General features: G+C 39.0%; 1 protein-coding gene across 3 annotated transcripts in view; it reads left to right on the top strand.

Moving 5' to 3' along the window:
* Positions 1–27,496, top strand: part of whrna (whirlin a) — a 210,592-nt gene that overhangs the window by 79,575 nt on the left and 103,521 nt on the right. For all 3 annotated transcript variants that reach the window (XM_061734475.1, XM_061734476.1, XM_061734474.1), the window contains exon 2: positions 20,816–21,034. In XM_061734475.1, coding sequence (XP_061590459.1) covers positions 20,816–21,034 — 219 coding nt within the window. The remainder of the gene's footprint in view (positions 1–20,815; positions 21,035–27,496) is intronic.

Genomic DNA, 27,496 nt, shown 5'->3' with positions numbered 1-27,496 from the left:
CTTTGTAAAAAAAAGTTTGTAGCTTTGTAAAGTTTGTAGCTTTTGTAAAAAAAGTTTGTAGCTTTGTAAAAAGTTTGTAGCTTTGTAAAAAGTTTGTAGCTTTTGTAAAAAAAGTTTGTAGCTTTGTATCTACAAGTACAAATTTTTTTTGCAAGTGCAAATATGTTTTGCAAGTACAAATACTTTTTGCACATGCACAAAATATTTCTACAAGTACAAATATTTTTTTCACACGCACAAAATATTTTTACAAGTACAAATATTTTTTGCAAGTACAAATATTTTTTGCACACGCACAAAATATTTCTACAAGTACAAAGTTTATTTACAGATACAAAATACTTATGGCATTAATTTGAGCCCATATGTACGACCTTACAAAAACTGTTTCCATTTTATGTAGGAAACCCATGTATGTTTAATTTTGGAAAGGAACGCGAGTTCATCCCGGAGCTTATTTGGAAAGTTTAGTAAACAGTGCACCGTCATGTGATTCCTGTGTAGCTTTATATAATATGAGTGCCCACGTTCATTAGTAATGCTGGAGCTCTTCAGGCATTACAAAGTTCTTACACATGAAACTCTGTAGAAACTTTCATGCCTTAACTGTCTTTTGATCCTCCCACATGCGTATAACAAGAAAGAAAAAAAAAAGAAGGAAAAGCAACTTGTCTGGAAACAAAAGATAATCACACTTACAGTACATAGACGTAAGAACTCACACACGTGCAGCTGAATTGTGCATGATGAGTCTATCTTATATACAGTTCAGACATTAACTGACTGTGGCCAAGGTGCCGTTTCCATTATTCAAAGCTCTTACCAGCTAAAGTGTAAGAAATGAAAGCGGATGAATAAACTCTTGTGATTGACGGGCTGTTGGTACATCTGTTGGCAGTGAGCAGGACTTCTGGTTTAAAGCATCGCCCACTGACTCTCTCCTGTTCATTTTCAACTATGACTGTAATGTCTGAACGTATCCTTCAGCAATGAACTAAATGCAGCATTTAAAGGGCTAGAATATGCCATCTAATACACTTTTACCTCTGAGGATATGATATTTAACACAATTACATTTATATTTCTTTGATTTTCTAGCTGTGCAACGTCTTTAATGTGACAAATACAACAGGAAAACTGTGTGAGTTTATTGAAATGCCTTTTTCATAGTTGAAGTATTTACTCTGTTCTGTGTCAATATATTCATGAAACAGATAAACACCCTGCTGGCATGAAGGTTAGACTAGCATGTTTTAAGTAATGAGAGATTTTTTTATGGCCAATTTGATCACCGGAGTCCTTTCAGGAGGATGCCTGGCAGAAGCTCATTATAGGCAACAATTTTACTTTTGTACTGATGTTCTGCCTCATTTTGCATGTGAATCACGCTGAAATGAACAGATTTTTTTTATTCTATCGCTTGGCCTTTGGGAGGTAGTAGTAGTAGTCGCCGCTCCTGGTAACGATGTGTGTGCCGCTCACAGGATGAGATGTACTTTATTGATTCCAGGATTGGGAAATTATTGAGCAGCAGCAGCATAACGTACAAGGAACAATATGCAATATGGCACAACCTTTTGTGTGAACCGCAGCTTGTTTTAACTAACCTGGCTAGCAATTTCACAGTGTCAACGCCAGTCCAGTGTTGTCCAGACACAGATTGTAAAATCAAAGTTGAATCCAGAGGAATGACACTAATTCTACCTACCGAAGAGGAGGAGAGTGTGGTAGGGCTGCCCGGGTATCCTTCACAAAAGCAGCAGAATCAGACTGATAAGAAAAACAGAGATAATGTAAAGATTCATATAAAAGTTCTCCATAAAAGTCTAATGCATTTAGTTTTAACATTTGGTATAATTTATTCTTCTGCCTGAAGCGTAAAGATTTAAAAAAAAAAAAAAAAAAAAAAAAAAAAGAAGTAGTCTGGTCTCTCTATGGCTCTTGAAGGAATAGATTTTGCCTAATTTACATTTTCACTAAACATTAAGCACCCTCCACTGTTTAAATTTACCATTGTAACAACCCTAACTCAATTTGTCTTGGCATATCTTTTTTGTAAGGCTCCCAGCTGCAGCAGTGATAATTACTCAGATGCATCCCATTTGATACTTCAGACACTTTTCCGATGGCCCCGGGCAGGACTCTTTACATGCGGAGTTACATCAGCGTGCCTTACAGCACTTTAATTGAATATGTGAAGGCGGCAGAGACAGAAACCGTTGGCCACCCCAATCACCTGCAGGCACAAAATAACCTGTTGCACAGCTCACAACAAGAATAGGTCCATTAAAAAAGACAAGCTTAATACTTTAAATAAAAACCAAACATGCATAATAAACAGGGTGCACTGAGAGTCTGAGTATGTGTTTTTTTTATTTGTTGAAAAATGCTACGCCCTCTGAAACTTTAGTACTACTTTATTCCGATGATATATCTGACAGACAGACTATGGCTGATTGAATGCAATTTATCTAGTTGTGCAGTCACAATGGGACACTTTTTCTCTTTTGTTATTCAGATGCTGTGGAGAGTTCAGCAGAGCCTAAACTTTGCTGCTTTCATTTGTAATCTTCCTTTTTCTTGCTCTCCTTCGGTTTAAGTAAGAACTACAGAGACGGATGTTGGGTATCTGGGGCCTGGAGGAAGCCTAGTAATCAGCAGTTGCTCAGAGTTAAGTCGTTCAATACAGGAGATGTAAGAAAGGGCGGCGGGGGAACCTATAGGAGGTCCATTTGATTAATGAAGTAGTGTAGTAGGGATATTTTTAACATTTTCAATTAGTCCCATAGTACTAGGTATTGTGGTGCTGTTTCAAATGTTTGTCAAAGGTTTTTAGTTGTACTGTACCTCACAGATTGCACTAATTGCTGTCAACGGTTATTCTGTACTCTCTGTGAAAAAGACATCGTTCTATGACTGTAGCTTCATTAAACGGTGGGTGTAAATGTAACAAGTGCATCTCCGGTAGGGTGAGACTGAATCATCAGAGTCCACCGCATAAGTCTTTGGTTGTGGTTATACATTTGACGGAGGAATACAAGAGGGTTGTGATCAGTGTACACTACAATTGGCAGCTGGCAAGACCCAAGGTACACCTCAAAGTGCTGGAGAGCCAGCAACAAAACCAGTGTTTCTTTCTCAATGGGGGAGTGATGAAGTTGGTGCTGGTTGAATTTTCGCGACAAATAACTAATGCGGTGATCAAACCCATCGTTACCTTCCTGAATTAAGACTGCACCAGCGCCGAGGGCACTAGCATCAACTTCTAGCTTGAAGGGTTTTGCCAGGTCAGGTGCAGAAATAACAGGTGCATTGCACAACAACGACTTCACATTTTGGCCTGAGAACTCAGAGAGTGACGAACCAGGAATTGGTAACAAAGCCAATACTTTGTCACCAACTTGGAAATGGCGAGAGACAGCTGACCTGTCATAACGGGATTTCATGGACTTCTTAGATTAATAGTAGTTCCTGTGCTAATTCACGTGAACGGTGCAAATGCTCACGGAATTGATACACACAATCAAGTAAATTTTTGCTCTGGGACACATTGGGTTTGAACAACTTTTCTTTTAGGACCTGAAGTGGTCCACGGCGTGTATGACCAAACACTAGTTCCGCAGGAATAAAGCCTAAGGATTCCTGTGTGGACTCTCGGGCTGCAAACAAAACAAAAGGGATGCCTTCATCCCAATCCTTACCAACGTCAATGCAGTACTTCCTGAGCATAGACTTTAACGTCTGATGCCAACGCTCTAATGCACCTTGTGACTCCAGGTGATATGCGCTTGAAACCACATGTTGAATAGATAACTCACGGAGAACTTGTTTAAACAGTTTTGATTTAAAGTTTGAGCCTTGGTCAGATTGAATGACATGGGGTAAGCCGAATGTAGAAAAGTATTTTGTTAGTGCTTTGATTACCGTGCCAGCTGTGATTCTACTCAATGGGATGGCTTCTGGGTATCTCATGGCGGCACACATCAGAGTGAGTAAAAACTGATTACCAGCTTTAGTACGTGGTAAAGGGTCAACACATTCTATGAGTATTCGTTCAAATGGCTCTCCAACCACAGGAATGGGATAGAGTGGAGCACGCGGAACAGACTGGTTTGGTTTACCAGCTATCTGGCAGACATGACACCCATGGCAGTATTAAGCTACATCAGACTTTAAACCAGGCCAGTAGAAATGCTGAAGGATAAGGTGGTTTTGGGGTTATACCCAGGTGTCCAGACCACTGATGTTGGTGTGCCAATGATAAAATATGCCACCGGAATGGTTTTGGTATCACGATTTGTTCAATAACATTCCAGTCAACATGGGGTATTACTTTAGGATACCACTTGCGCATTAGCATAACACCATCCAGATAGAAAGCAATGGTTTCTGATCCAGCCCTGTCAACACTTACCACGTTTGAGTAACATCTACGTAGCGTTGGGTCTAGCAAATCTGTCAGCCTGTCACATGGAGCTTCCAGTGCTGACTCCCGTGTTTGATCCTCTCTCTCACTTAGCGTCAGGGAAACCATCAGTGACAGGTTCAGAGGTGCACTTTCACTGGTGGCCTCTTTTCTCCTCAAGGGCCAAACCTTCGCAGCTGATTGATGGACATTGGAAAAATAAAAAAGTGGAAATTACAGCGGTTTGCAGGACCTTTTGTCATGTTTGCCTCATTTCCTGTCAGCAAGAGTAACAGTTTCATATGAACGAATGTTCATTGATTTACTTTTTATATTTTCGTATGATAAGACATTCATGTTGGCAAATTCAAACTCAGTTTTCGATCGTATTTGGAAGTTGTTGCCACTGCTGGTGATACCATGAGGGCTTTCCAGTGGCAATATGAACCTGTTTATTCATCTTTATCTATTTATTTAAATGGTTACATAGACTCATCTTTAAATCAACAAATGTCAATAGGGAATAGGGTTATTCAGTTCACATATTTGATGAGGATAATGATGGGTGTTTTATGTTTGTGTAAAGTGCAGTTTGAAACCAAATCTACGAGAATCTACATATAAATACTTTTATAGACCCAAACATACTGACTGCTTCTTAGCCCTGTATATTGATAAAGATCTTTGTTTCTACAATCATACCCCAATGAGAATATCAGAGTCTGACTTGTGGTTGGGGCTGAGGATAGTTTTGGGGTTTTTCTTTGGCTGTATGACCACCTATCTTCTCCACTCCCGCATATGCATATGTATATATGTATGTATATATATATATATATATATATATATATATATACATATGTATGTATGTATGTATGTATGTATGTATGTATGTATGTATGTATGTATGTATGTATGTATGTATGTATGTATGTGTATATATATATATATATATATATATATATATATATATATATTTCACACACACATATATGTTATAATAGAGGCCTTATGGGAAGGTGTATATAGTATGTTTGTCATACTGTCTATATTATGCATCTCTCTGTGCATCTATCTATTTTAGTCCATCTTTCTCTTTCCTTATTTATTTAATCTTTTTTGTCTTTAGTCAAATTCAGGTTGTGCTTTGGCATGACGTTGCTGCCACGCGCCAAACAAACAACTAATCTACAAGTGAACAAAGTGTCGCTAAGCGACGTACTGATGTCTTGTAGATCTGCATTGTTCTGTAGATAATAAGACCATGCCGTTCCACGGAGTATGAATGTAACGTAGAACAACAAAAACCATGTTCTTTGAATGACACATCATAGACTGGCTTACAGTGAGATTTATAATGATTCATCTTACCTGTTTGGACTTAAGCTGTGCATATTCTTTTCTTTATGTGGCGTGGCATAATATTAAAAAAAGTAATTAATTACCGTCACCATGTTTTTTAGTGTCACCACCGTGGCTTTATACCACCGTGGTATACCAAAACACAGTATACCTTTTCACCCCTAGTCAACAGCCATGGAAAATCACTTGTACCATTTATAACATTTCCCCTCATGGCCAAGAAAAGACACACACATGCACGCACACGCACTCACACACACCCACACACACACACCCACAAACACAACTACCATCTCCAATTCTTTGTTTTTAACCTCTGGACCCTTTGGTATTTGGGCCAGCTTTGATCTCTGCTTATGTTGAGGAGGGTGATTTATTTCTAAGGGTTAAAGCTAAGCCTTAACTCAAGAAAAAATGAAAATTGGAAAAAAAGAGACATTTTTACAGACTCATTTCAAAACGCTAGTTTTCAGTGATATCTATAGGTGGGGAAAGAGTTTTGCATGACACGAAACTATAGATCGTCCTGTTTTTAAGTGTCTGACATTGGTCTGTCACAGCTATTCCTTGTTTTATCCAGCTTGCCATTTGTAGAAGGTAAATATGTATCAAATTCTCTGTTTATTTTATAATAAATAGTAACAACTGTAAAGAGGTATTGTAGACTATGATATATGGATCTTACAGAATGAGATCAGTGCTGTCAAAAACCCCACAAAACCCACACAAATAATAATCACAGCGCATCACTACATTTTTGCGTTTTTTTCCTGCATGTGTTCTTTCAGACTTGTTTACAATTTGTACCTCTGCTGCAGTATTGTGTACATGTGCAGGTGGTCAAGGCCATTTATACAGATTTAAGGCAAAAGAGGAGAGTACAAGATGGATTGGGGAATGGGGAGATTAGCATAGATGACTTGGGCAGTGCTTTGTGGATGTTTTTGCCTGGCTAATCTCTATGATTGATGACTTGGCTCCATTAACTCTCTCTGTGTTTGCAGTCCTGTCAATACCTCATTAATCCTTCAAACTGTTTACTTCATGGGGCCTGAACTGCTTCTCCACGTCAGATAAATGTACACGTGAACACCCGAACATGTGACAAGATGGTGCTCTGAAAGACACACAAGTGTGAGAGTAGTCGGAAAGAGGGGCGTGCATCAAATTAAGTTGTTACTAAGATGTCAAAAGCTTTAAAGGGGGATATTTTCCATTTTGAAACTGTTATCAGCTGTGATAGGTGAACAATCTTATGCATGGGCCAACATTTAACTTTTGTATATAAGAAAGGATCATCAGTCGAGCATTCATCTTCTGAATTCTCGCACTTTTCAGTCACCTAAGTAACCACAAAATTATGTGAAGTTTTTATGTAACAGTAACGTAATGGAAACTGCAGTTTGGTCAAAGTGATGACCTTTTCTGAAATACCTAACTTAGATTCTTAACCATAGTCATCACTGTATGCAAATGAGAAATATAAGGCAAAATAATCCCAACACTGGAAAAAAAGAAGAATTTTCTCTTTGTTTGAAGGGATGACAATAGATGATGCAGAATTAAGCTGCAATCATGTTCTGTCATTGATCCGGTACAGCTGAGCTCATAGCTCACTGGTGCTTTACTGGTGTTTAATGAACTAAAGACATCATAACTTCATTATGGATCCAAGTAACTGGAGGCCACTACAATAAAACACATAAATGTATATTTTAGCTGCGTGTTCTTTGAAGCTAGCACATCTGTCAGACTGTCACATGGAGCTTCCAGTGCTGACTCCCGTGTTTGATCCTCTCTCTCACTTAGCATCAGGGAAACCATCAGTGACAGGTTCAGAGGTGCACTTTCACTGGTGGCCTCTTTTCTCCTCAAGGGCCAAACCTTCGCAGCTGATTGATGGACTTTGGAAAAATAAAAAAGCGGGAATTACAGCGGTTTGCTGGACCTTTTGTCATGTTTGCCTCATTTCCTGTCAGCAAGAGTAACAGTTTCATATGAACGAATGTTCATTGATTGACTTTTTATATTTTCGTATGATAAGACATTCATGTTGGCAAATTCAAACTCAGTTTTGCATCGTACATGGAAGTTGTTGCCACTGCCGGTGATACCATGAGGGCTTTCCAGTGGTAATATTAACCTGTTTATTCATCTTTATCTATTTATTTAAATGGTTACATAGACTCATCTTTAATAGGGTTATTCAGTTCACATATTTGATGAGGATAATGATGGGTGTTTTGTTTGTGTAAAGTGCAGTTTGAAACCAAATCTAAGAGAATCTACATATAAATACTTATATATACCCAAATATACTGACTGCTTCTTATATATGCCCTGTGTATTCATAAAGATCTTTGTTTCTACAATCATACCCCAATGAGAATATCAGAGTCTGACTTGTGGTTGGGGCTGAGGATAGTTTTGGGGTTTTTCTTTGGCTGTATGACCATTGTCCTACATGTTTAGAAGCAGAGGATGAGAGAGGCATACCTCTTTTCACACAGAAAACAGGTATGAAGACACACTGGAAGTCCTTATTTATTTCTGCCTCCGCTCCATAACTGTTCAATCACACTGGTCCTGCTTTACTCAGCTCCTAGTTAAAAGCTAACAAATCACAAACAAAACGATTCAGATTTCTGCCTGGTTTTTCCAGTGGGGCACACTGCAGGCCTCAGTTTTGTCGTCACTGCTGGTGTTGGTGGTGCTTCTGTGGGTGCAGGAGAGCAGGTGGGTACTCCTCCAGGGTGCAAAGCATCGCAATGGGATCTGCGGAGTAGCTGGTGCCCCAAGTCCATGGTCAAAGTTTCCTATATGCCGTTCTGACCACTGTGGTTAAAAACTATTCCTGCAGCGTCTTTAACTGTCTTGTCACTTGTCGAGGTGTTTTGAGAACAATGCTGAGCACAGCAGTCTTTGGGATGGACTGATTTCATCCTCAGCATGGAGTTAGTAGCTCTTTTCATGTTCCACCTATGCCTTTTCTGCATTGCCCCTTCACACAGTGCCCATTTTGCCATTGTTATGCCTCTGTGGGGCTATCAATAAATCCTACCTCCTCTTCCTTTCAGTGACAGATCCCCTAAGTTTATATTTAGCCTGTGATTTACATGTTCAGGGTTTGAAGTGATTCTTGATGTTAAGATTCCATGTGGCTATTGCTTTACACATGCAGTCCAGACAAAAACAATTTAAGAAAAATGTCATTGCTGCAGAGCATCTTTGAAAACTTAAACAACTATGTTGTTTGATTTATTGTTTTCTGATGCCATCAGAGATGAAAAATCTGTCAGCATAGAAGCCTGCTCATTCAGCATGTCAGCATTCAGCATTCATCATTGCAAGCAACCCCAGACCGTAATACTACGGCAACATTCTTGCATGGTAGCCATTTGACATGATTGGTGGATCATTCCATTCTCTTTTACCCAGACACACCTGTCAGTCTGGAACAGGTTAAGTCTGGGCTCGTCAGAAAATATGACCTTTTCCCATTGCTCTATAATCCTTTAACTCCATTGAAATTACTCCGTTTTTTATTTTAATTTATTTATTTATTTTTTCAATCAGCTTACTATTAAGTGGCTTTCTTAAGGTTATTCATCTGTTTACTCCAAATACATTCAGTTCTCTTCACATTATGTGTGTGGAAATGCTTTCAGTAATAGACGTGGATTTTCTTCAATAAAATTTGCTCAAGCATCTCTAATGAATAAAGATTTTTTTTCTCGGCACATTTTTTCCCACAAAGGTGATGGTTCATCAGTTTCCTTCCAGGTTTTAGTAACATGTCACACAGTTTGCAACCCAGTTTTAGTCGTGAGTAAACCTTCCTTTGTTGTTTTCTTTGTTTTGCGTTAATTTGACACGTGACTGCAAAATCTATATTCTGACATGGTTGTTTAAAGAATGAAAATATACTTACTGTTTTAAATAGAGTTAAATACCTTGTTTTCTAGTCAATCATTAATCACTCCAGTACTTTTCCACTTGGAGGCTTTAACCGATTTGCTTTGGTATTGATAAGCTATGTGGTCGGGCTGCAACAAAAAAGTATTTCTTAAGTTGATTAATCTATCGATTATTGAAATGATTAATCAGCTTATCAGATTATGAATTGCACAATAACTTAACCATTATATTTAGCCTAGGCCTGGGCGATATGGCCTTTTATAAATACCACAATATTTTTAGGCCATGTCATGATACACAATGTATATCTCGATATTTTGCCTTAGCCTTGAATTAACACTTTGATGCATACAATCACACCATTATAATGATTCTATATTTCTATATTTCTACATTAAAACGTTCTTGTTCACACTGCATTAATATATGCCAATTTTAAACTTAGGGGAAATCACAACCAAGTCAAAATTACCAAAATAATATTTATTAAACAGTGAGTGGCACAAACATAAAATTGTAATTTCAAAACAGAAAATGCACGTTTTATGCTGAATTGTCAAGATTTCAAAAAAAGTAATTACTGCACTTTTGAGCATTATGTAACTCATATGGCAGTTCAAAACACAAAACTTAAATGCACTTTTTGTACGTAATGTCACTACAATATCTTAAAACAAATAAAGTGCCTTTTTGTGCATGTTGCCACTAAGATTACATTTCAAAACAACACTAAATTAAAGAGCACCTGTTGTGCATATGATATTTAAAAAAAAAAAAAAAAAAAAAAAAATATATATATATATATATATATATATATATATATATATATATATATATATATATATATAATGCACTTTTGTGCAGGATGTCACTGGTAATTTCAAAATGAGTAAAATAAAAAATAGCTGCATAATAGGAATTCAAATGGTGGAAAAAGGTGTATTTATAGAAGGACCCTCATTTACGTTTTTTTTTTTACAATCCTGTGGTTGCAAACACAATACTTAAACATAACAATTCACAAAAGGTGAATGAGGTTCATTATGGAAAAGTTCAGATCTTCTGTGTTGCGTGCAACATCATGCGCCCTCCCACTGCAGAAAGTTAGCGGCAGCAGGTGCTAATGATGGTGATATTATCTCCGTTGTTGGTTCAACGTCTTCCTTCTTGAACCCAAAACACCACAAGTTGATGGATCCTGTGCTGTTTTCTTCAGAATTGATTCATCCTCCTCCATGTGTTACCATTAGAACTTGCTGTCGCCACTACCTTTCTGCAAGGGGAGGGCGTATGACGTTGCACGCAGGAGGACTGACGTATGTAACTAGGTGCGCTTGTTTTAGGGAGAGAACAGAGAGTGTGAAAAGCCTGGAGTTAAATGTCCGCTGCTAAAAGCAAATGCATGATAAAGTATACTGTTCTCGAGTTTCACGATAATAGTCATTTTCTACACCGCACAGACTTGATGCCGCGATATATCGAGTAGGCTATAACCGATACACAGCCAAGCCCTAATTTAGCCTAAAACTAACGGAAATAAAAGAGGTCATGAAATTAGATGGTGTTAAGAGAAGGTTATGCAGATGATTCCCTGGGGCAAGCCCTGAAGGGAACAGCCAAAAATTAAAGAAGACTCCAAAGCAAAGAAACAAAGCTTTGGGAGCATTTACAAGTCTTCTAAAGTAGGCTACATCTACAGACAATCTCAGACATCATTCACCAGTGTGCCACACATGTATTAAGAGTCTTTACGTTTGTAATGTCAACTTTTCACCACCTTTACTCCTAAATGGTTTGTACAAATCAAAGATGTTAACCATTTTTGAAAGTAGAGAGTGAGAGATTTCCAACGGGACACTGTATGATACACTAGACATTACGGTAAATGCACACTGAGCGACCATAGGCAACTTTGAGTGGTGAGAGTTATGGAGAGCAATTTCTAAGATATTTGCCATCGTCCCAGAAAAAACAAAGCAAGCGTGTTATTGGTCTCAGGTTAACAATTTTCTCTAATCCCTTTTCCAACGCGCTCACAAAGACACATGCGTGCACTCATGGGTGCAAGGGTTAAGAAGTGTTGCAAGTAACTAAGTAATAAACGATTTCTAAAATCATTGACTAATCTCCTATTTGGTGCAGCCCCACAATGCAGTTTTAACCCAGCGCACATTTTGTCAGAATTTGTGAATATACCATCACCATCCTTTAGTTGCCCATCTCATGAGTACAGTGTAAATGAAATGCAATAAATAGGTGTTTATGCTGAGCCCCGGCTTCATAAAAAGGAAACTGAGTGGGGGACAAACCATAACGTTGATCCAGCTAATCATAGAATCATAGACAGGGGCAGGTTTATGCTCGTGCTCATGAAGTGGGGGTGGGGGTCGAGGCTTGCACTGTAACTTTAAGTCAAGTAAAAAAAAATATTATTTGTTGTTCTAACATTACTTTATCTCGACTAATAATCTCTTGTTAAGTAAACATCTGGGTTAGTTTGGTTGATTTGGATTTGATAACTGATTGAACTCCATTTGCTATTCGTTAACCTTGAGTCCATGATTGAGCATGTTTTCTCAGGGAGCAGTGGAGGGAGGAGAAATGAGGAGCTAGCTCTGTGTTTTTTGATGCTTGGTTTCTAATATCCACAGACTTTATATTATCTGGAAATCGCTTACTTGACCTTTTAAAGCGAGGAGCAAATTTATTTTGGCTCAGCAGTGTGGTAATGAGTAAGAGGTCCCGCAATACTTTATCACTTGTATCCCTCTTTAAGTTGAATTGTGTATAACAGTAAAACAATAATGAATACTAGATCAATTCTTCATTATTGCCTGCCAATTACATCCCCTTTTATCATTAAAGAAATTAATTAGTACCACATTTTCTTTGCCTTTAATTACCGTTTAACTACCGGTAAGTACGTTTAGTATAAAGCATTGACCAAAGCATTTTCTCCAAACAAAAATGATCTAAATACAGATTATACATTACTTAGAATAGTTATATGATGTTGGATTTAAAGTTTTTTTTTCCACCTTTTTTTTACCCTGGCCCAAAAATGTGTGCACTGCTGCAATAGATGGATTTTTTTTTTTTTTTTTAGGCAGCAGTAAATAAACAAGGTGAAAAGCAATTTACTTGTCTGATGCTTTGATGTGCTGTAGTTGTTCTGTCTATATTACTTTAATACATCTTCACATTTTGGTGTTTGTGTTTGTGTGATGGACAGCATCCTCAGATAACATACTGTGATGCACTTGCCTCTACCTGTGTGTGAAATTAGCGGGAACAAGCATTAAAGTGGTTGTAACTCTGTGGCCAAATCATCTACCGGATGAAAGAAATGCTTTTGAAGGACGATTATTTTTGCAGCGTTTGCGTTTATCGTTTACCAATTCAAAACCTAACTATATCCTTTTTTTTAAAATAAAGAAGGACATCACGATCAGTGGTTTTATTTAATCTGTGACCTTATGATATTGCATTGCAACGTCATTTGTAGGTGTGATGAAATTTTACACATTTATGAAATGGATTTCTTGACCTCTCAGCAGAATATCTGGCCCACGTGTTATTGCCATTTCCCATGTTTCTCTGTGAGCTACATCAGTTCTGGGTCACAATCAGCACTTCCCAGGAACAAGGCATTAGGGCCACTGTGGCACAGCCGCTTCATTGATTACAACTGGTTTCTTATTTACAGGATAGGATAGCCTGTCAAATGTGCTTTTCTTCTATCACCTATTTCTTGCCTTTTTTCTTCATGTTTCATGATGCCCCACAGTTACTCCCTGCACTTTCCATTGCATTAAAACACTCCTCATTTCGCTGTCTTCCTCCATTTCCTCATAATACAGTCATGTGTCTCAGTCCAGCACACACCGTGATAGAACCTGTTTGACTGGGACTGTTTTGGAACTGTAAATCAATGTGATACTCAACAAAATATCCAGCAATGAAGCCAATTTGCTGGACCAGACAAACGGCACATAAAAGTCGCTCCAGTAATTTGTGGTAAATACCCGCTTCACCGTGTACATGCTGCAGTGCATTTGAAACCTTTTACATATATATTTTGTCAGTAGGGGTACTTTTATTACGCCATTGAAATGTATATCTTCATTTAAAGGAGCTTGCGGCTGCTTTTAAGAATGAGACTCTCTATCGCCACCCTTCACCACGACGGCCGTTGGGGGTACTGCAGCCAACAGTGAAGCCGGCACAGGAGAACGGGGAGAACGTGCATGCAGCGTCATGTGACGTCACATCCGCAGCCCAGCGCGGGAAAATCGGGACCGAATTGCAGCACATTTTGCAAATAAAAAAACAGCCTCAAGCTCCTTTAAAAAAAAAAACTAATTCAATTGAAAGCATCACTCCACAATGATGATATATAGATGATAGATGCTTTTATTGTAAAAAATAGCCACCATTGGTTTGCGTCACAACAAAGTTCCATTGCAGATTGGGTTACTTTGAAGGTACATAGAATAAATAAAAGTATATGTAAATAGTGTGCAAGTCATACTACTATAGTAAAAGTTCAAGAGTGCAATGATAAAGAGCCAGCAGACAACAATAAATATAAGACATAAAACGATAATGTTTATAACAATTGTAATATACAGTTCTAAAACTGCTCCTCTAGCAATAGGTTTAGTATTTCTAGATCAAGTCGAATCGTCTTGAATCAAGCAAACATAATCCTCCAATTGAGATAAGACAAATGCTGAAGTAGGGAAAATAGCTATTAGACAAAAATGAAAAACTGACTTTCTTCAAACAAGCCTTTTTTTCTTAAAAATATGTTTTTGCAGCCAAAACTTACAGTATATAAATGGTGAACATAAATGTATTAAAAGGTAAGTAAATTTGTGTTGTGTAGATTATTTTTACGTTGTAACAATTCTTCTTGGAAAGCCTTTTTATTTCCCTAATAAATGGTGCCACATTTGTAAGAAATGTGTATGTGTGGGATGAGCAGCAGAGCTGAGTTTGTGGGTTACTTGTGCCTATGAAAATTTGACAAATCTTTGTCAATGCCAAAAGTTTTAATCTTGTTTGGTGTTTGGTGGATTGGATGATTGAAGTTTGAAGAAACAACAGATAGCCTATTGGTAATTGATCCATTTAACAAACAGGCACCTCTGTAGTCTGAGGAAGAACCATACACAACCACAACAACTCAAAACAGAGTCTGATGACACAACCCCAAAGAAACATTTTTTTTAAATTTTTTTTTAATTTTATTTTAATATAATATAGGGTTTCAAGACCAGCTGAGCGAACAGTCCATGGTGGGGGTGGGTGGACTTTGTGATGAGGTCTAAGGCTAAGGTATCAAAAAGCATATGTTTCCCAAGTTTATGGATAGGGAGAGGTCCCAATAATTTTACTAAAGTTTTCACCACTCTCTGCAGGGTCTTTCAGTCTGCTGCAGTGCAGCTGCCACACCAGACTGAGATATGTGTTCTTCTTATCTGCAAATGGAAGTGCAAACACTGCTCCATTTGCTTCACCAGTGATGCTGTGTTGTGGCACAAGGGTAGATACACCCCTAGGCACTTGGTGCTCTCTAAAACCACCACTGATGTGCTGTTGATGATCAGTGGTGTGTGACTAGCCTGGTTCTTTCTAAAGTCAACCATCATCTCTTTATTTTTTTGATATTTAGTTTGCTTTTTTCGCATCAGATTATCTAGCATATTTAGAAATACAGTACTCATGGCTTAACTGGGGAGCTAATGTTTCCCACGCATCAAATCAAATCAAACTTTATTTGTATAGCGCTTTTAATGCATAAAAATGCAACACAAAGTGCTTTACATAAAACAATAAACAAACATAAAACTTATTAATGGGTCTTGAGTCTTGGGTCTCTTTTTAAAAACATCAACATTCTCTGCAGTCCTGAGGTTCATGAATTCTGGGACCTGGTTAAAGTCCCCAACAACAAGAGGAGAACTAAACAACAGTGGTGGTAGCTTAAGTAAATTCCTGATCAAGTAAATTAATCTGCATTTCTCTACTAGATATATGTACAGGAAGCAGTGATTTAAAATAATCCTAGTATTATTACACCAGTTGTTTTTGATGGAAATGCACACACCACCACCACTGGGATTTACTACTTTTATTATCTTCTGTCTAGATGGAATTTTCTTAGCTGCTCCATGTTAACAGCAACATTAGGAACAGATGAATTTAAACATGTCTCTGCTAGAATTATGGTGCAGCAATTGCTCACTTGCTGTTTTGTTGTTAGCTTTTTTGTTGTTAGGTGCACGTAGTCCAGTTTGTGCTCCAGGGAGTGCACGTTTGTGAGCCACATGAATGGGACCTGTGTTCTTCATGATCTAGCTCTTAGCTTAGCCATTAGCCCTCCCTGACAGCCATGCTTACAACTCTTGCCGCACTGCTTCCGTCTTCCTGTAGCAGCCAGTGCTAATAGGCAATCTCATGGCTTTTTTGACTTCTTGATCCATTTCCAGATCCCTGTAATGTTTCTTGAATAGCTGTGTGTACGGTGCCTTCTGCTAAAACTGGGCAATTTGCAGGCCTAGGTGTAATCATACTTGGCCTACGTGCAGAATCCATAACATAATCCATCAAAAATCTACTACTCTAAAGTGCTGGTTTGGTCACGGCCAGACACAGTGCTTCGTCCCAGTTCTGAGAAAGATAGGATGCTGTGTAAAATGTAAACAACAGAATGCAATGATTTAACCAAACCATATTTTATTCACAATCTAACAGAGGGACATTTCATCCTTTCATGAAAAATATACACTCAATTTGAATTTGATTATAGCAAACATCTCAAAAAAGTCAGGACGTGGGCAACAAAAGGCTGGAAAAGCAGGTGGTAGTGGAGGAGCATGAATTACAGGATAGCTGGCAGCACGTCTGTGAAAAGATAATAAAAAAATAAATCTGCAAGCATCGATGAACGGGCCCTCGCACCCTTGTGCACGTTCAGGCTGCAGTGGAAGCTTGTATGACTTGCATGTAGATTCTTCAGGCCTGGACATTTAGCGGATGACACCAGCCACGACTCTCTATATCAAACCATTCAAAAGTTATGGCAGAAAGTAGGAACTATCAGATATCAACCAATCAGATGAAGGGGCGGGCGTCATTTGCACCAATTATATTCAAGGAGTCAAAACCATGTCCGATGACACCACCCACGAGTCTTTATGTCAAACCATTCAAAAGTTATTGCAGAAAATAGGAACCATCAAATATGGACCAATCAAATGAAGGGGGGGCGCGCTTTTTGGCGTCTAGCGTCGCCACGGTAACGCTTTTGACTGAGAAAAGCAATGCGCGTTGTCGCAGGATGGAGACGCACATTTTGATGTATAGCACACCTGGGTGCACGTTACGGTTCGGGCGAAGAAACAGCCGAAGAAATGGCATAAATTTCGCCAAAATTACACAATTAATTCAAAATTGCCGACTTCCTGTTCGGTTTCGGCCATGGCGCCAAGAGACTTTTCTTTAAGTTGCGACATGATACAGGTGTGTACCGATTTCCGTGCATGTACGTCAAACTGTATTGTGGGGCTTGAGGCACAAAGTTTTCTAGGGGGCGCTGTTGAGCCATTAGGCCACGTCCATTAATGAAAACCATTAAATATCAAATTTTTCACCAGGCCTGGCTTGCATGTAAAATTTGGAGAAAGAAAGAAAGAAAGAAAGAAAGAAAGAAAGAAAGAAAGAAAGAAAGAAAGAAAGAAAGAAAGAAAGAAAGAAAGAAAGAAAGAAAGAAAGAAAGAAAGAAAGAAAGAAAGAAAGAAAGAAAGAAAGAAAGAAAGAAAGAAAGAAAGAAAGAAAGAAAGAAAGAAAGAAAGAAAGAAAGAGAAAGAAAAAAAATTCCTACAGATACAATAGGGCCTTCGCACTGTAAGTGCTCGGGCCCTAAAAACATCTTAGTAAGGGAAAGTCTCTCTGTAGTAGATTGATGAACATTTGCCCATCTATACTGATAATTAGTGCATCTACAAATTATGAAATGACTTCACAAAAATGTTTTGTCAGTGTAAAATGGCAAACTGTGAATATCCCATCATCTCTGATGTATTATATCATCACATGATTCCACAAACGCAGTTTAAAGCTCTATTTTGTAAAGAAGTCATATATGACAGAGATCCAGAAACATAATGTGCCATCTTCTCTGTAAAATGTCAAATGTACTCGGGTAAATTCCTTTTGAAAAGCATTTGTGACATGGAGTGCACAACTTTCACGTCTAGGAAGGAAACATCACTGCTGGAAGGTATATACAGGTTTCAGGGCAGCAAATGATGCTTGAATCTTTCAGATGATAGTAAACTGCATACTGCATGCATTGCAAAAAGTCACCTTCACAGTAGAAAAGTCTTGGTGCTGAAATGGCTTTCCTGCAGTCGAGCCCCTTCATCAGTTTGGTGCATTGTAAAAGGAAACATGCAACAGAAAAAAGAAGAGGGCTGTTGACCAGGTTGAATCCTTTATCAGGAAATAATCTAGCAACAGTCCCAATTTTTTGGGGAATTGTAGTTGTTGGTGTGTAACAAGTTTCCTAAATTTATCACAAAAACTATTTCTATTGTATTTAAAGGTATGGTAAGCGATTTCTGGTAAATGTCACTTCTGTTGATATTTGATTAAAAACAAAACAGAGAACTGGCTCTTCCTTTTCACTCCCTCCAGGATTTCCTGAGGAAACATGCCCCATCATGGACTACCCCATCTGAACTTGCAGATGGTATATATTTACTGCATGAGACACAGTTTTTGTGGTTAGAAATCGTGTAGAATCACTTACCCTACTTTTAAATGTTTGTACACTTTTTTATATTTTATTTCAAGTATTGAATGTGTTTTTTTGTTTGATTTGTTGTGATGTTAAGCACTGATCAAATCAAGAACTTGTCCTCTGGTTTTGTCTTAAGCTTAGGATCGGGTGCAAAAGTGCATGAATTGCATAAGAAAATGTTACAAGAGAAGTTGCTCATGTAGTGCAGAATTTATTTTTCCAAAGATATGTATCGATGTTGCGAGGAGAGGAGAAGAAAGAGGTGCGAGTGTGAAGGCAGGCATTTTGGTACAATCAGTTATCTTTCAGCTGACAGGGTTTTGTTGCCCCAGAATTGCAGTTATTATCTTTAAGCACAAAACTAAATTGTGAAATGGATTCAGTAGAATTGCTGTTTTTAAAATATTTGGCCATCTATTTACTCATTCAGTAGCAATTAAAGCAGTTAATAATTAAAGATACCTGGAGCTTGTGGTAACGACTAGCCAAACAAAACCTTTAATGTTGTTCTTTGAATGAAATCTAGGATGGTGACAGATGACTCTTCTCCTCCATTGACCTACCAAACTCTGTCCCATCTGCAGGGTCTGTACCTACTTTTAAGAGCAAGCTAAAGACTCAGCTCTTTAAGGAGCCCTTCGGCATCTACTAAGATGCATGCACTTACGACAATATGGTGTCTTCTTAGACGTAGCTTTCTTAAAAAAAAACATATATGTAGCAGGGCGAGTGCTACGGGGGCCCGACCGACAGGCCAGAGAGGACACAGGGTTTTTGTGCAGAACTCTTTATTCACCAAAGACACACGTGTGCAGCAGAACCTTCTCCAGCAGCAGCACCTTCTCCCAGCAGAGCCCCTCTCTGGAGTGCAGCTGCTCCTTAAGAAGGCAGGCAGGGTGGAGAGGTTGATTGGACACACCTGTGTCCAATCTACTGAGTGGCTCCTCCACCCTGCCACAATATATATTCTAGCACAGGTGTGACAGTGTCCAACAGGACTCTCAGCAGTCTGACCAGCACTGATCCAGCTTGACCCTCCTATGTGATTTTGTGCTTGTGTTGTTCTCTCAGATGTAAGTTGCTTTGGATAAAAGCGTCTGCTAAAGGACAGTAATATAGTATAGTATAGATGAGGATGCAAGTGAAGGTTTTAATTGTGGTTAAAAAAAAACTAAAAAAACACATTTTTGAGACCAAGTTAAAGGAGCTTGAGGCCGGATTGTGGCAAGATTTATGAAAAAAATCTGTATACATTTTAAGTTTTCTATTAATAATGTCAGATGAAGCGTTCCAAACCCAAAAGAATGAGCCCTCTAGTGTATCTCTCCTTTGCCTTGAACAGGCTGTGTGCTGCAAAATGTGCTGCAATTCGGTCCCGAATTTCCCGCGCTGGGCTGCGGATGTGACGTCACATGACGCTGCATGTGCGTTCTCCCCGTTCTCCCGTGCCGGCTTCACTGTTGGCTGCAGTACCCCCAACGGCCGTCGTGGTGAAGGGTGGCGCTAGAGAGTCTCATTTCTTAAAAGGAGCCTCAAGCTCCTTTAATCAGATCTCTGATCACCATAGAGTAACCTTTTTTAATACATATTGTGTTGGGTTTTTTTTTGGCTGTTTTGGTACTGCAGTATGCACTGAATAAAGATTCCCAAAAACACAATGGAAGAGATGTGACACATTTTAGAAAGAAATTTGAATACTGTTTTAGTCAGTTCCGGTACCATCACCAATCTATCCATACATCCATGTGTCATTGCTGAAGTGTGTCTCCCATCAAAATTAGGCGTGATTTACAGTATGTGTATGCTCACCTCAGTTTCTTTTGACAATCTCAGGGATTTTATACCGTACTCATTCATGTACGTGCCTGTTTTAAAATCATCAGTACTTTTAGTCTGATATAAAAGGCAGAGTCCTGTTTATGTTTGTGCTGCAGAAGCACTGATTATTAAGAGTTTCAAACCTTCGCATTTATTTCTTCAGACCACCGGGCACACGGGAATACATTGATCTGCAGAGGAATTGCACATACTAAAAGCTATCAGAGAGCAATGAGGCACAACCAACGGCAATTTAAAGTAGAAAACGTCTTAGTAGACTTGTTATGTGTGTGTGTGTGTGTGGTCATTTGTTGTTCGTGGTAATCTTATTCTTTTCACCTTCTCACTTCAGCACTCCCTGTAGATATATCACAATGTTTTTGTGCCAATCATGTTAAATCCCATAAATACAATCTGCAATGTTGAATGGGACTAATGTTTGAAGAGTTTTTCTTTGATGGGAGCTGAGCTAATCCTCCTCTGCCCTCCTTTTGCCCCCTCAGGTGCTGAAGGGCAGTAAAAAGCTTTGTCTGTCCGTGCGCTCAGTCGGACGGATTCCAGGCGGCTATGTCACCAACCACGTTTATACGTGGGTCGACCCTCAAGGTCGGGGTGTGTCCCCGCCTCCCGATTTGCCCGAACATCGGAGTGCCACCCTGAGAAGAACTGACAGCCAGAGACGTAGCAACATGCAGCTCCTACAGGAGGGAGATGAGAAGAAGGTAAAGGCATCATATTAAAACATGGGAGTACTCAAGGAACACCATCTGGCATGGTTTGTGTACACACACGTACACAACAATCCTCCCACAGGGGGACGCATCATTCACACATTTATTCTTTTAATGTTCATCTGCAGCTCCAATGTTCTCAGGATTTGTCCGAATGTTGTGAATGTGTGTGTGTACAGAGCGCCTTTTTATGGGACCCAAGCCACACAAATCCTTTCTCTTCAAAACAGGACAGAGGTGGTTTGTTCATGAGGGCGATGGGACAACACACTGGGGAATGCGTTATCGCAGTCGTCACTGCTCCAGTCGGCAAAACTGGCTCGACAGTTTGAGCATCCTGTGTGTCATAAATACGGGCCACCAGTGGTCCCGCCCCTTCTAGTTTGATTTCCGCCAAGTTCAAAGTCGCAGTTTTTTTCACATCAAGACCAAATTTAAACATCAAACAAATTTCTTTAAAGGATGTTAAATTGAACATTCGTGGATTATTCCAGCATGTGGTTTGATCGCAAAAAGTGACAAAGGATTTCTTAACGTGGGTAAATATCATCTTCGTCGTCGCATTTTAATGAATTGATTTAATTAATTACTAAGTCAAAACTTATTAATTCACAATGACAAGCTGAAAAACTATTTGTTACACCAGTGTGAGCACAATGTATGCATATATAAACTCTAGGGGAAAAGGAAAAAAAAATTATAATATTGTAACTGTTGTTGATTTCCATCTATAACACACACACACACACACACACACACACACACACACACACACACACACACACACACACACACACACACACACACACACAGCAGTAACACAACAATAGCACCCCCAGACATTATTTAAGGAGCTGTCACTGAAACACCCCTTACTATAAAAATGCATAACATTGAAGGGAAGTGGTGGTTTTTCATTCATTACAGTTAAATAATAATGGATGTATTACAGGCATTTTTTTTTTATTGTAAGCATGGGTAACTTTTTGTTTTTCTTTTGATGCCTCCTCAAAAAAATGCCTCAGAATAAAATCTGCAGAAAGTTTAAAATGTTGATTTGTGCCATTAGTCAGCAGAAATGTGCTTACTAGAAACACATTATTGTAGACTCCATTTTTCTCGTGACACATTTCTAATCGAGGGTCACATCAAGAATTCTTGAAACCTCCGCAGACCTGTTGACGTCCCTGCTGTTTGGCTGACAGCTGGCTGTGTGATGGAGCCAGGCGCTTATTTAAATGTGGAGCAGATTAAAGAGATCTGTTCACAAGTCTCCTTCAAGATGCATGTTATCAGGCCTTTTAATGCCAGGTGTGAAAGACCACCCAGGGAACAACAGATAGACCCAAAAACCTTGGAAAGTAGTGAAAGCATTTTTTTCTACAACAACTGTCATGCTACTGATTTTAAAGAATAAGAAAACAGTCTTATTTTTAAATGTCTTTTTGCACTTTTTCTATTCTGTTAATAACCTAAATTTCTACCCTGAACACTAGAATTCTATACAACATGATTTATTGGCTCAGTCACTGATCTATAACTACCTACTACTCCTACCTTTTTAGTTTTTAACATGGTAAAATGTTGTCACAGTGGAAATTTGAATTCACATAAATGATTCAATTGTATGGCATGAAAACAGTGTTGTTATCTGACCCATGCATCACGATTCGTCGTAGAAAATGAAGAAGATGCACATGGTAAGACCAAGTGATGGAAAAAAACAGGATGGACACTACAAAGACAAAACAATACCAGTAATTGCACCGTGAATCCCTCGAAACCCAATAAAGTCCTCACTTGGTGACCTGTAAGGAAGGAGCTGTCAAAGCTGTTTAAAAGATTTATGACACCAGATCTTTTAATTTTTTAGCAGCGGAAAGCTACTCATTCATCTTAGCCTTTCCATCTCTATTAGTACCAGTTGTAGTTAGTATTAAGCTGATTATTTTTCAAAATGATTGATACATTCTTTATAGTTAATCTTGAGATATTATACTCTATTTCTGATCTTTGAATACACTTTTTTCTATAACATGATATAATCCAGGGGGAGGGACTCACTTCAGTTTTTCAACATGCACTTGTAATTTAACTTGACGTGAAGAATGCAATTCACAAATCACTTCTTTGATTAAATGTACTTGTTCCCACAAAAAGGCAACGTAAATGTGTCACATCCACTCCAGCTCCATACCTGCCTCCCTCACCTGCCAGCTCTCATGTCACTATGGTTTCTCCCGCCGTCCACACCTGCTCCGCATCTGCAATCAGCCCTGGGCTTCTACTTAAGCTCTCCACTCCCAGCCAGTCACTGCCAGATTGTTCTCGTGTCATGCGGAACCAGCGGTTTTCCCCGGACTGATCACCTGTCCCCGACCTGTTCACCTGTCTCCGTGCTGGTAATCTCCTCAGTCTTCTGTCCCCGACCACGAGTTCTGCCTGAGATTCCTCTGACTGACCGGCGTTTCAGTTCCTGTGTTCCGGCTTCCAGATCTACTCAGCGCTAACACCAGCTGTTTTTCTGGTATTCATTCTCCTGCCACTCTGAGCGTTACCACGATCCTGAGGACTGAACTCTGCTCAACTGCCTGCTGTGAGGTTGACTTTAATAAAGACTTTTACCGAGCACCCCATGCCGTTGTGCTGCATTTGGGTCCGCCACACACCCTTGTCAAAATGTCCACTCAGATTCCATCGCTTACAAAAACAGACAATTTGATCACTGGGATTCCTTGAGAGAAACCGCAATGAATTGACCCTTTTGTCGGCCTTCTGATTGGTCCCTGACTGACCAATCAGAAAAATCTTCCTCCGTTGCTACATCTGGACAGTAGGGATGGGCGGTATGGACTAAAAGATTTATCACGATAATTTCTGGCAGTTATCCCGATGACGATAAAAATGACGATTAAAAAAAAAAATACCAAGTCAACCAATTCTTTTTAACTATAAATCTATCACTACATTCAGTCTTTGGAGCCCCCAAAACACTGCTCTAAAAGAATACTAAATTCTACTAAACTACACCAATTAAATTGAATTGATAAAAACCAGTTAAATGAGTTACACCTGTACTGCAAAACTGTCATGTTTATTACACAAAAACCTAATCAACGGGAATCTTTCTTTCTTTCTTTCTTTCTTGGTCACTTCCTTCCTTCCATCCAAACGTCATCATGAGATCATCACGAGATGACAAATTCTTACCGTGGGGAATTTTTTTGACGGTTTATCGTGAACGGTAAAATATCGCCCATTCCTACTGGACAGAATATCCGATTGGCAAAAAAACTGCAGTTTCTCTCCACATCAATGGAAAAAGCATATTTTTTACTTATTTAAATTAAAAAAAAATTAAATCACTGGATTATTTAAAAAAAGAACTTTGCATTAGTAAAAAAAAACTTCGGAACACACTGCACACAGTGTAGTGAGGGCGCAGCGTAGGGATGGGAATTGAGAACCTGTTCCCAGTGTTTCAATTCCTTGGAATCGTTTGCCTTTTTTGCAAACGATTCCCTTATCGATTCCAGTGACTGACGTCACGCCACCAGCAGGAAAACATGGCGACAAAGCGGCATAAACACTCGAAAGTTTGTTAACATTTTACCAAAAAGGATGACAACAGGGCGACTTGCAATACTTGCAATGTGGACATTTCAACAAAGGAAGGAAACTGTTAGGGCTCGGCCGGGCGGGGCTTTCCTCCGCAACCCGGTCGCGCTGGGAGCGCGGAGTCGCCGAAGCCCGTGGCCAGAAGAGCTGCGCACTCGGCGACGAGGACGAGCCGGGCACGCTCCAGCGAACAGCTGCATCTCGTCAGCTCATCCATGGAGAAGTTAAAGCGCTTCTACCGCTAGCTTCTCCTTTCATCAAGGCAGGGAAGAGTATCAGGCCAGAATAGATGAATGTCATCGAGCAGTGACTAATTGTGGTGTTGAACATGTTACTGGATATTCTTGTGTAATTGCCACAGAATCATTTGTTGTATTTAGTTAATTTCTACAGAAGAATATTTATTTTATATTAAATACATATTTTATATTACAAATAATTTTGTGGGGACCCCCTGGCACCATGGAGGAGCCCAAGGCTGGGGGCGTTTTAAGACCTCACTTGTATTTTTTTGTGCATACTAGAATAGTATATTTGTAAATAAAGTAATCAGCGTTAGTCTAAATAGGAAACCCTGTCATTGCCCACTTCGCTCAACAGCAAAGCAAAAACAAAAAAAAGCTTTCTCGATCAGAGGGATGAGGACTGTGGAAAATTAAATCAACTTTGGAATATTGGTAGACGAGCCAACTTTTTATCTTCTTTCTATTTTTTTCTTCTTTTAAAAAGGTGCACTGTGAAACCATTTGATTGTAACTTATCACATGCCCGAGTCCTTTCACTCTTGACAGGGGCTTCTTTGTATTTCAAAATAAAGTAATTAGAAATCAAGTGATGTAAAAGCCTGTTTTTACAATGGGAGTGGACTGGAGAGATGACAGTTCTGTCCGACCTAGCAACGGGCGCGGCGCTTGACAAAAAGTCAATTGAATCCATTTTAACGAGTGATGGCAGGAGACGCCACAGGCTGCTGTGCGGAGCCAATAAAAGATGGCTTTAACAATTAAAGCCTTTTTCAAACTCTTATATGAATGTCAGAAAACCTGAAATCCTTTGCAATATCTCAAGGGTGAGCCAAGGTGATTGGCTCATCCCCAAACAACCAGGCAATGGTTATTAAAAAGGAAAGCAGCGCAACATGCTCTGAAGAAATGTAAAGTGTGTGTGCCAGATGCCAGATCTGTGCCTGTGGGTATATTAGAGGATACAACAGACACTGTTTGATTGAGATATTTGCGTATGTGTCTTCTTGTAGCCACCAGAGTGCAACTGAACCCCATTTACTGTCTTGAGAAATGAGAGATGCATTATGAACCAAGTAATAAAAATCCTCATTGAGAGAGATGAAATGCAATCCACAGTTTTGTACAGTAAAGAGACAAGGAGCCTCTTTCACTGTACAAGGCACATTTGAGAGTGCTCTTTTTGCTTTAGAAATGTACATCATTTGGTTGGTCTAAACATTTTTGTGTCAATACTGTGATGTTTGTTCGACATTAAAAGTATACATTTACAAATCTGCTGTATATTGTCTCATGAAAAAGAGTGCTCTGACACGAGAAGATCATTTCATTAAGTGTGTGAAAGGCTCAAGGGGAAAAGTAAATAGCTGTGAAGTGAAGAGACGGCCGTGATGATATGACTTGCAGGCGCTAAACGAACCAAGAACATTAAATGTCCTAGTATCAGCGCCAGTGGCTTAGAATACAGAGTAGCAGCTTTATCAGACAAATGAACTCTTTATAAACCTTCCTCTGGCTCAATGTAATTAGTGTAAAGCGATTTTGGGAGTTTTTAATGCAATAAAGTATGCAAAAATAGCATACACACGCATATATATGCATGTGTGTGTGTTTCCTACTCTAATGCTTTTGGCTAAAGGTGTTTAATGAATCAGTGTGATGATGAATTTTTCATGTCAATCATGATCCTGTACTTTTATATCTAGCCTTGGTGCAGATAAAGGGTCTTTGATTGCTTTTGTGCAGAGAATTAATGATCAGGAGGGACCCTGGGAGATTTCTGAGGTTATTTATTTTGCCCCGGTCATTTCCTGTCCAGCATGTCATCTCCTGTTCCAGGTCCTTGTTAGGCTTTTTGGCGAGATGTGTCAGGTCAGCTTCACTGTGATGCTTCATCATTTACTTGTGAATTTACATCTGATTTGTGCAGAAGGAACAGTAATAGGAGCGGACACTGTCATGTAGTATGAGTGTGCTAATGTATTTGCTCCTTCATCTGATAGATGAAATATCAACAATTATTACTTATCAGTTACATGGGCCATTTGCAAGATGACTGGCATTACTTCAGACACATCATGATTTAGAAAAAGATGTATAAAATTAGCATGAAGGGACTTATAGAGAGGATATGCCCACTGATGGGTTTTTTTTCTCCATCACATCTGAGAAAACGCTACTTGTAAGTCCATTAATGTGATGTACTTTCTTACTTTAGTCGCCTGTTTTGCAGCATCTCATCAGGATTTAGGTCAATCCATTTGCAGGTTCGCAATGTTAACATTAATATAAATGCTGAGCCTCTTAGGTTATTTCTCAGTTCATTCCAACATTTTTTACATTTACAAAAAGCTTAAAAAATAAATAAGATTAAATCCTGTAATTTAATTTTTGAAAAAAATTGAACTTGTAAGATTTTGTTCATAAGTTTTAAACCAAATCACCACTTGCATTGAGCTTTGGAAAGAAGGTTACTGACCAATTTTAGAAATAATTTCTGACATCAAAACAGCTCGATCCCGCACCATTAATGATCCTGACTCATTCAATGTAAATAGCTACTGAAACTTTATGGTCTTGCCGACACATCCCT

This window comes from Cololabis saira, chromosome 11, assembly GCF_033807715.1.
Source record: "Cololabis saira isolate AMF1-May2022 chromosome 11, fColSai1.1, whole genome shotgun sequence".
Classification (NCBI taxonomy): domain Eukaryota; kingdom Metazoa; phylum Chordata; class Actinopteri; order Beloniformes; family Belonidae; genus Cololabis; species Cololabis saira.
Note: the sequence above shows the minus strand (reverse complement) of the source record. Positions and strands in the feature narration are given on the sequence as shown.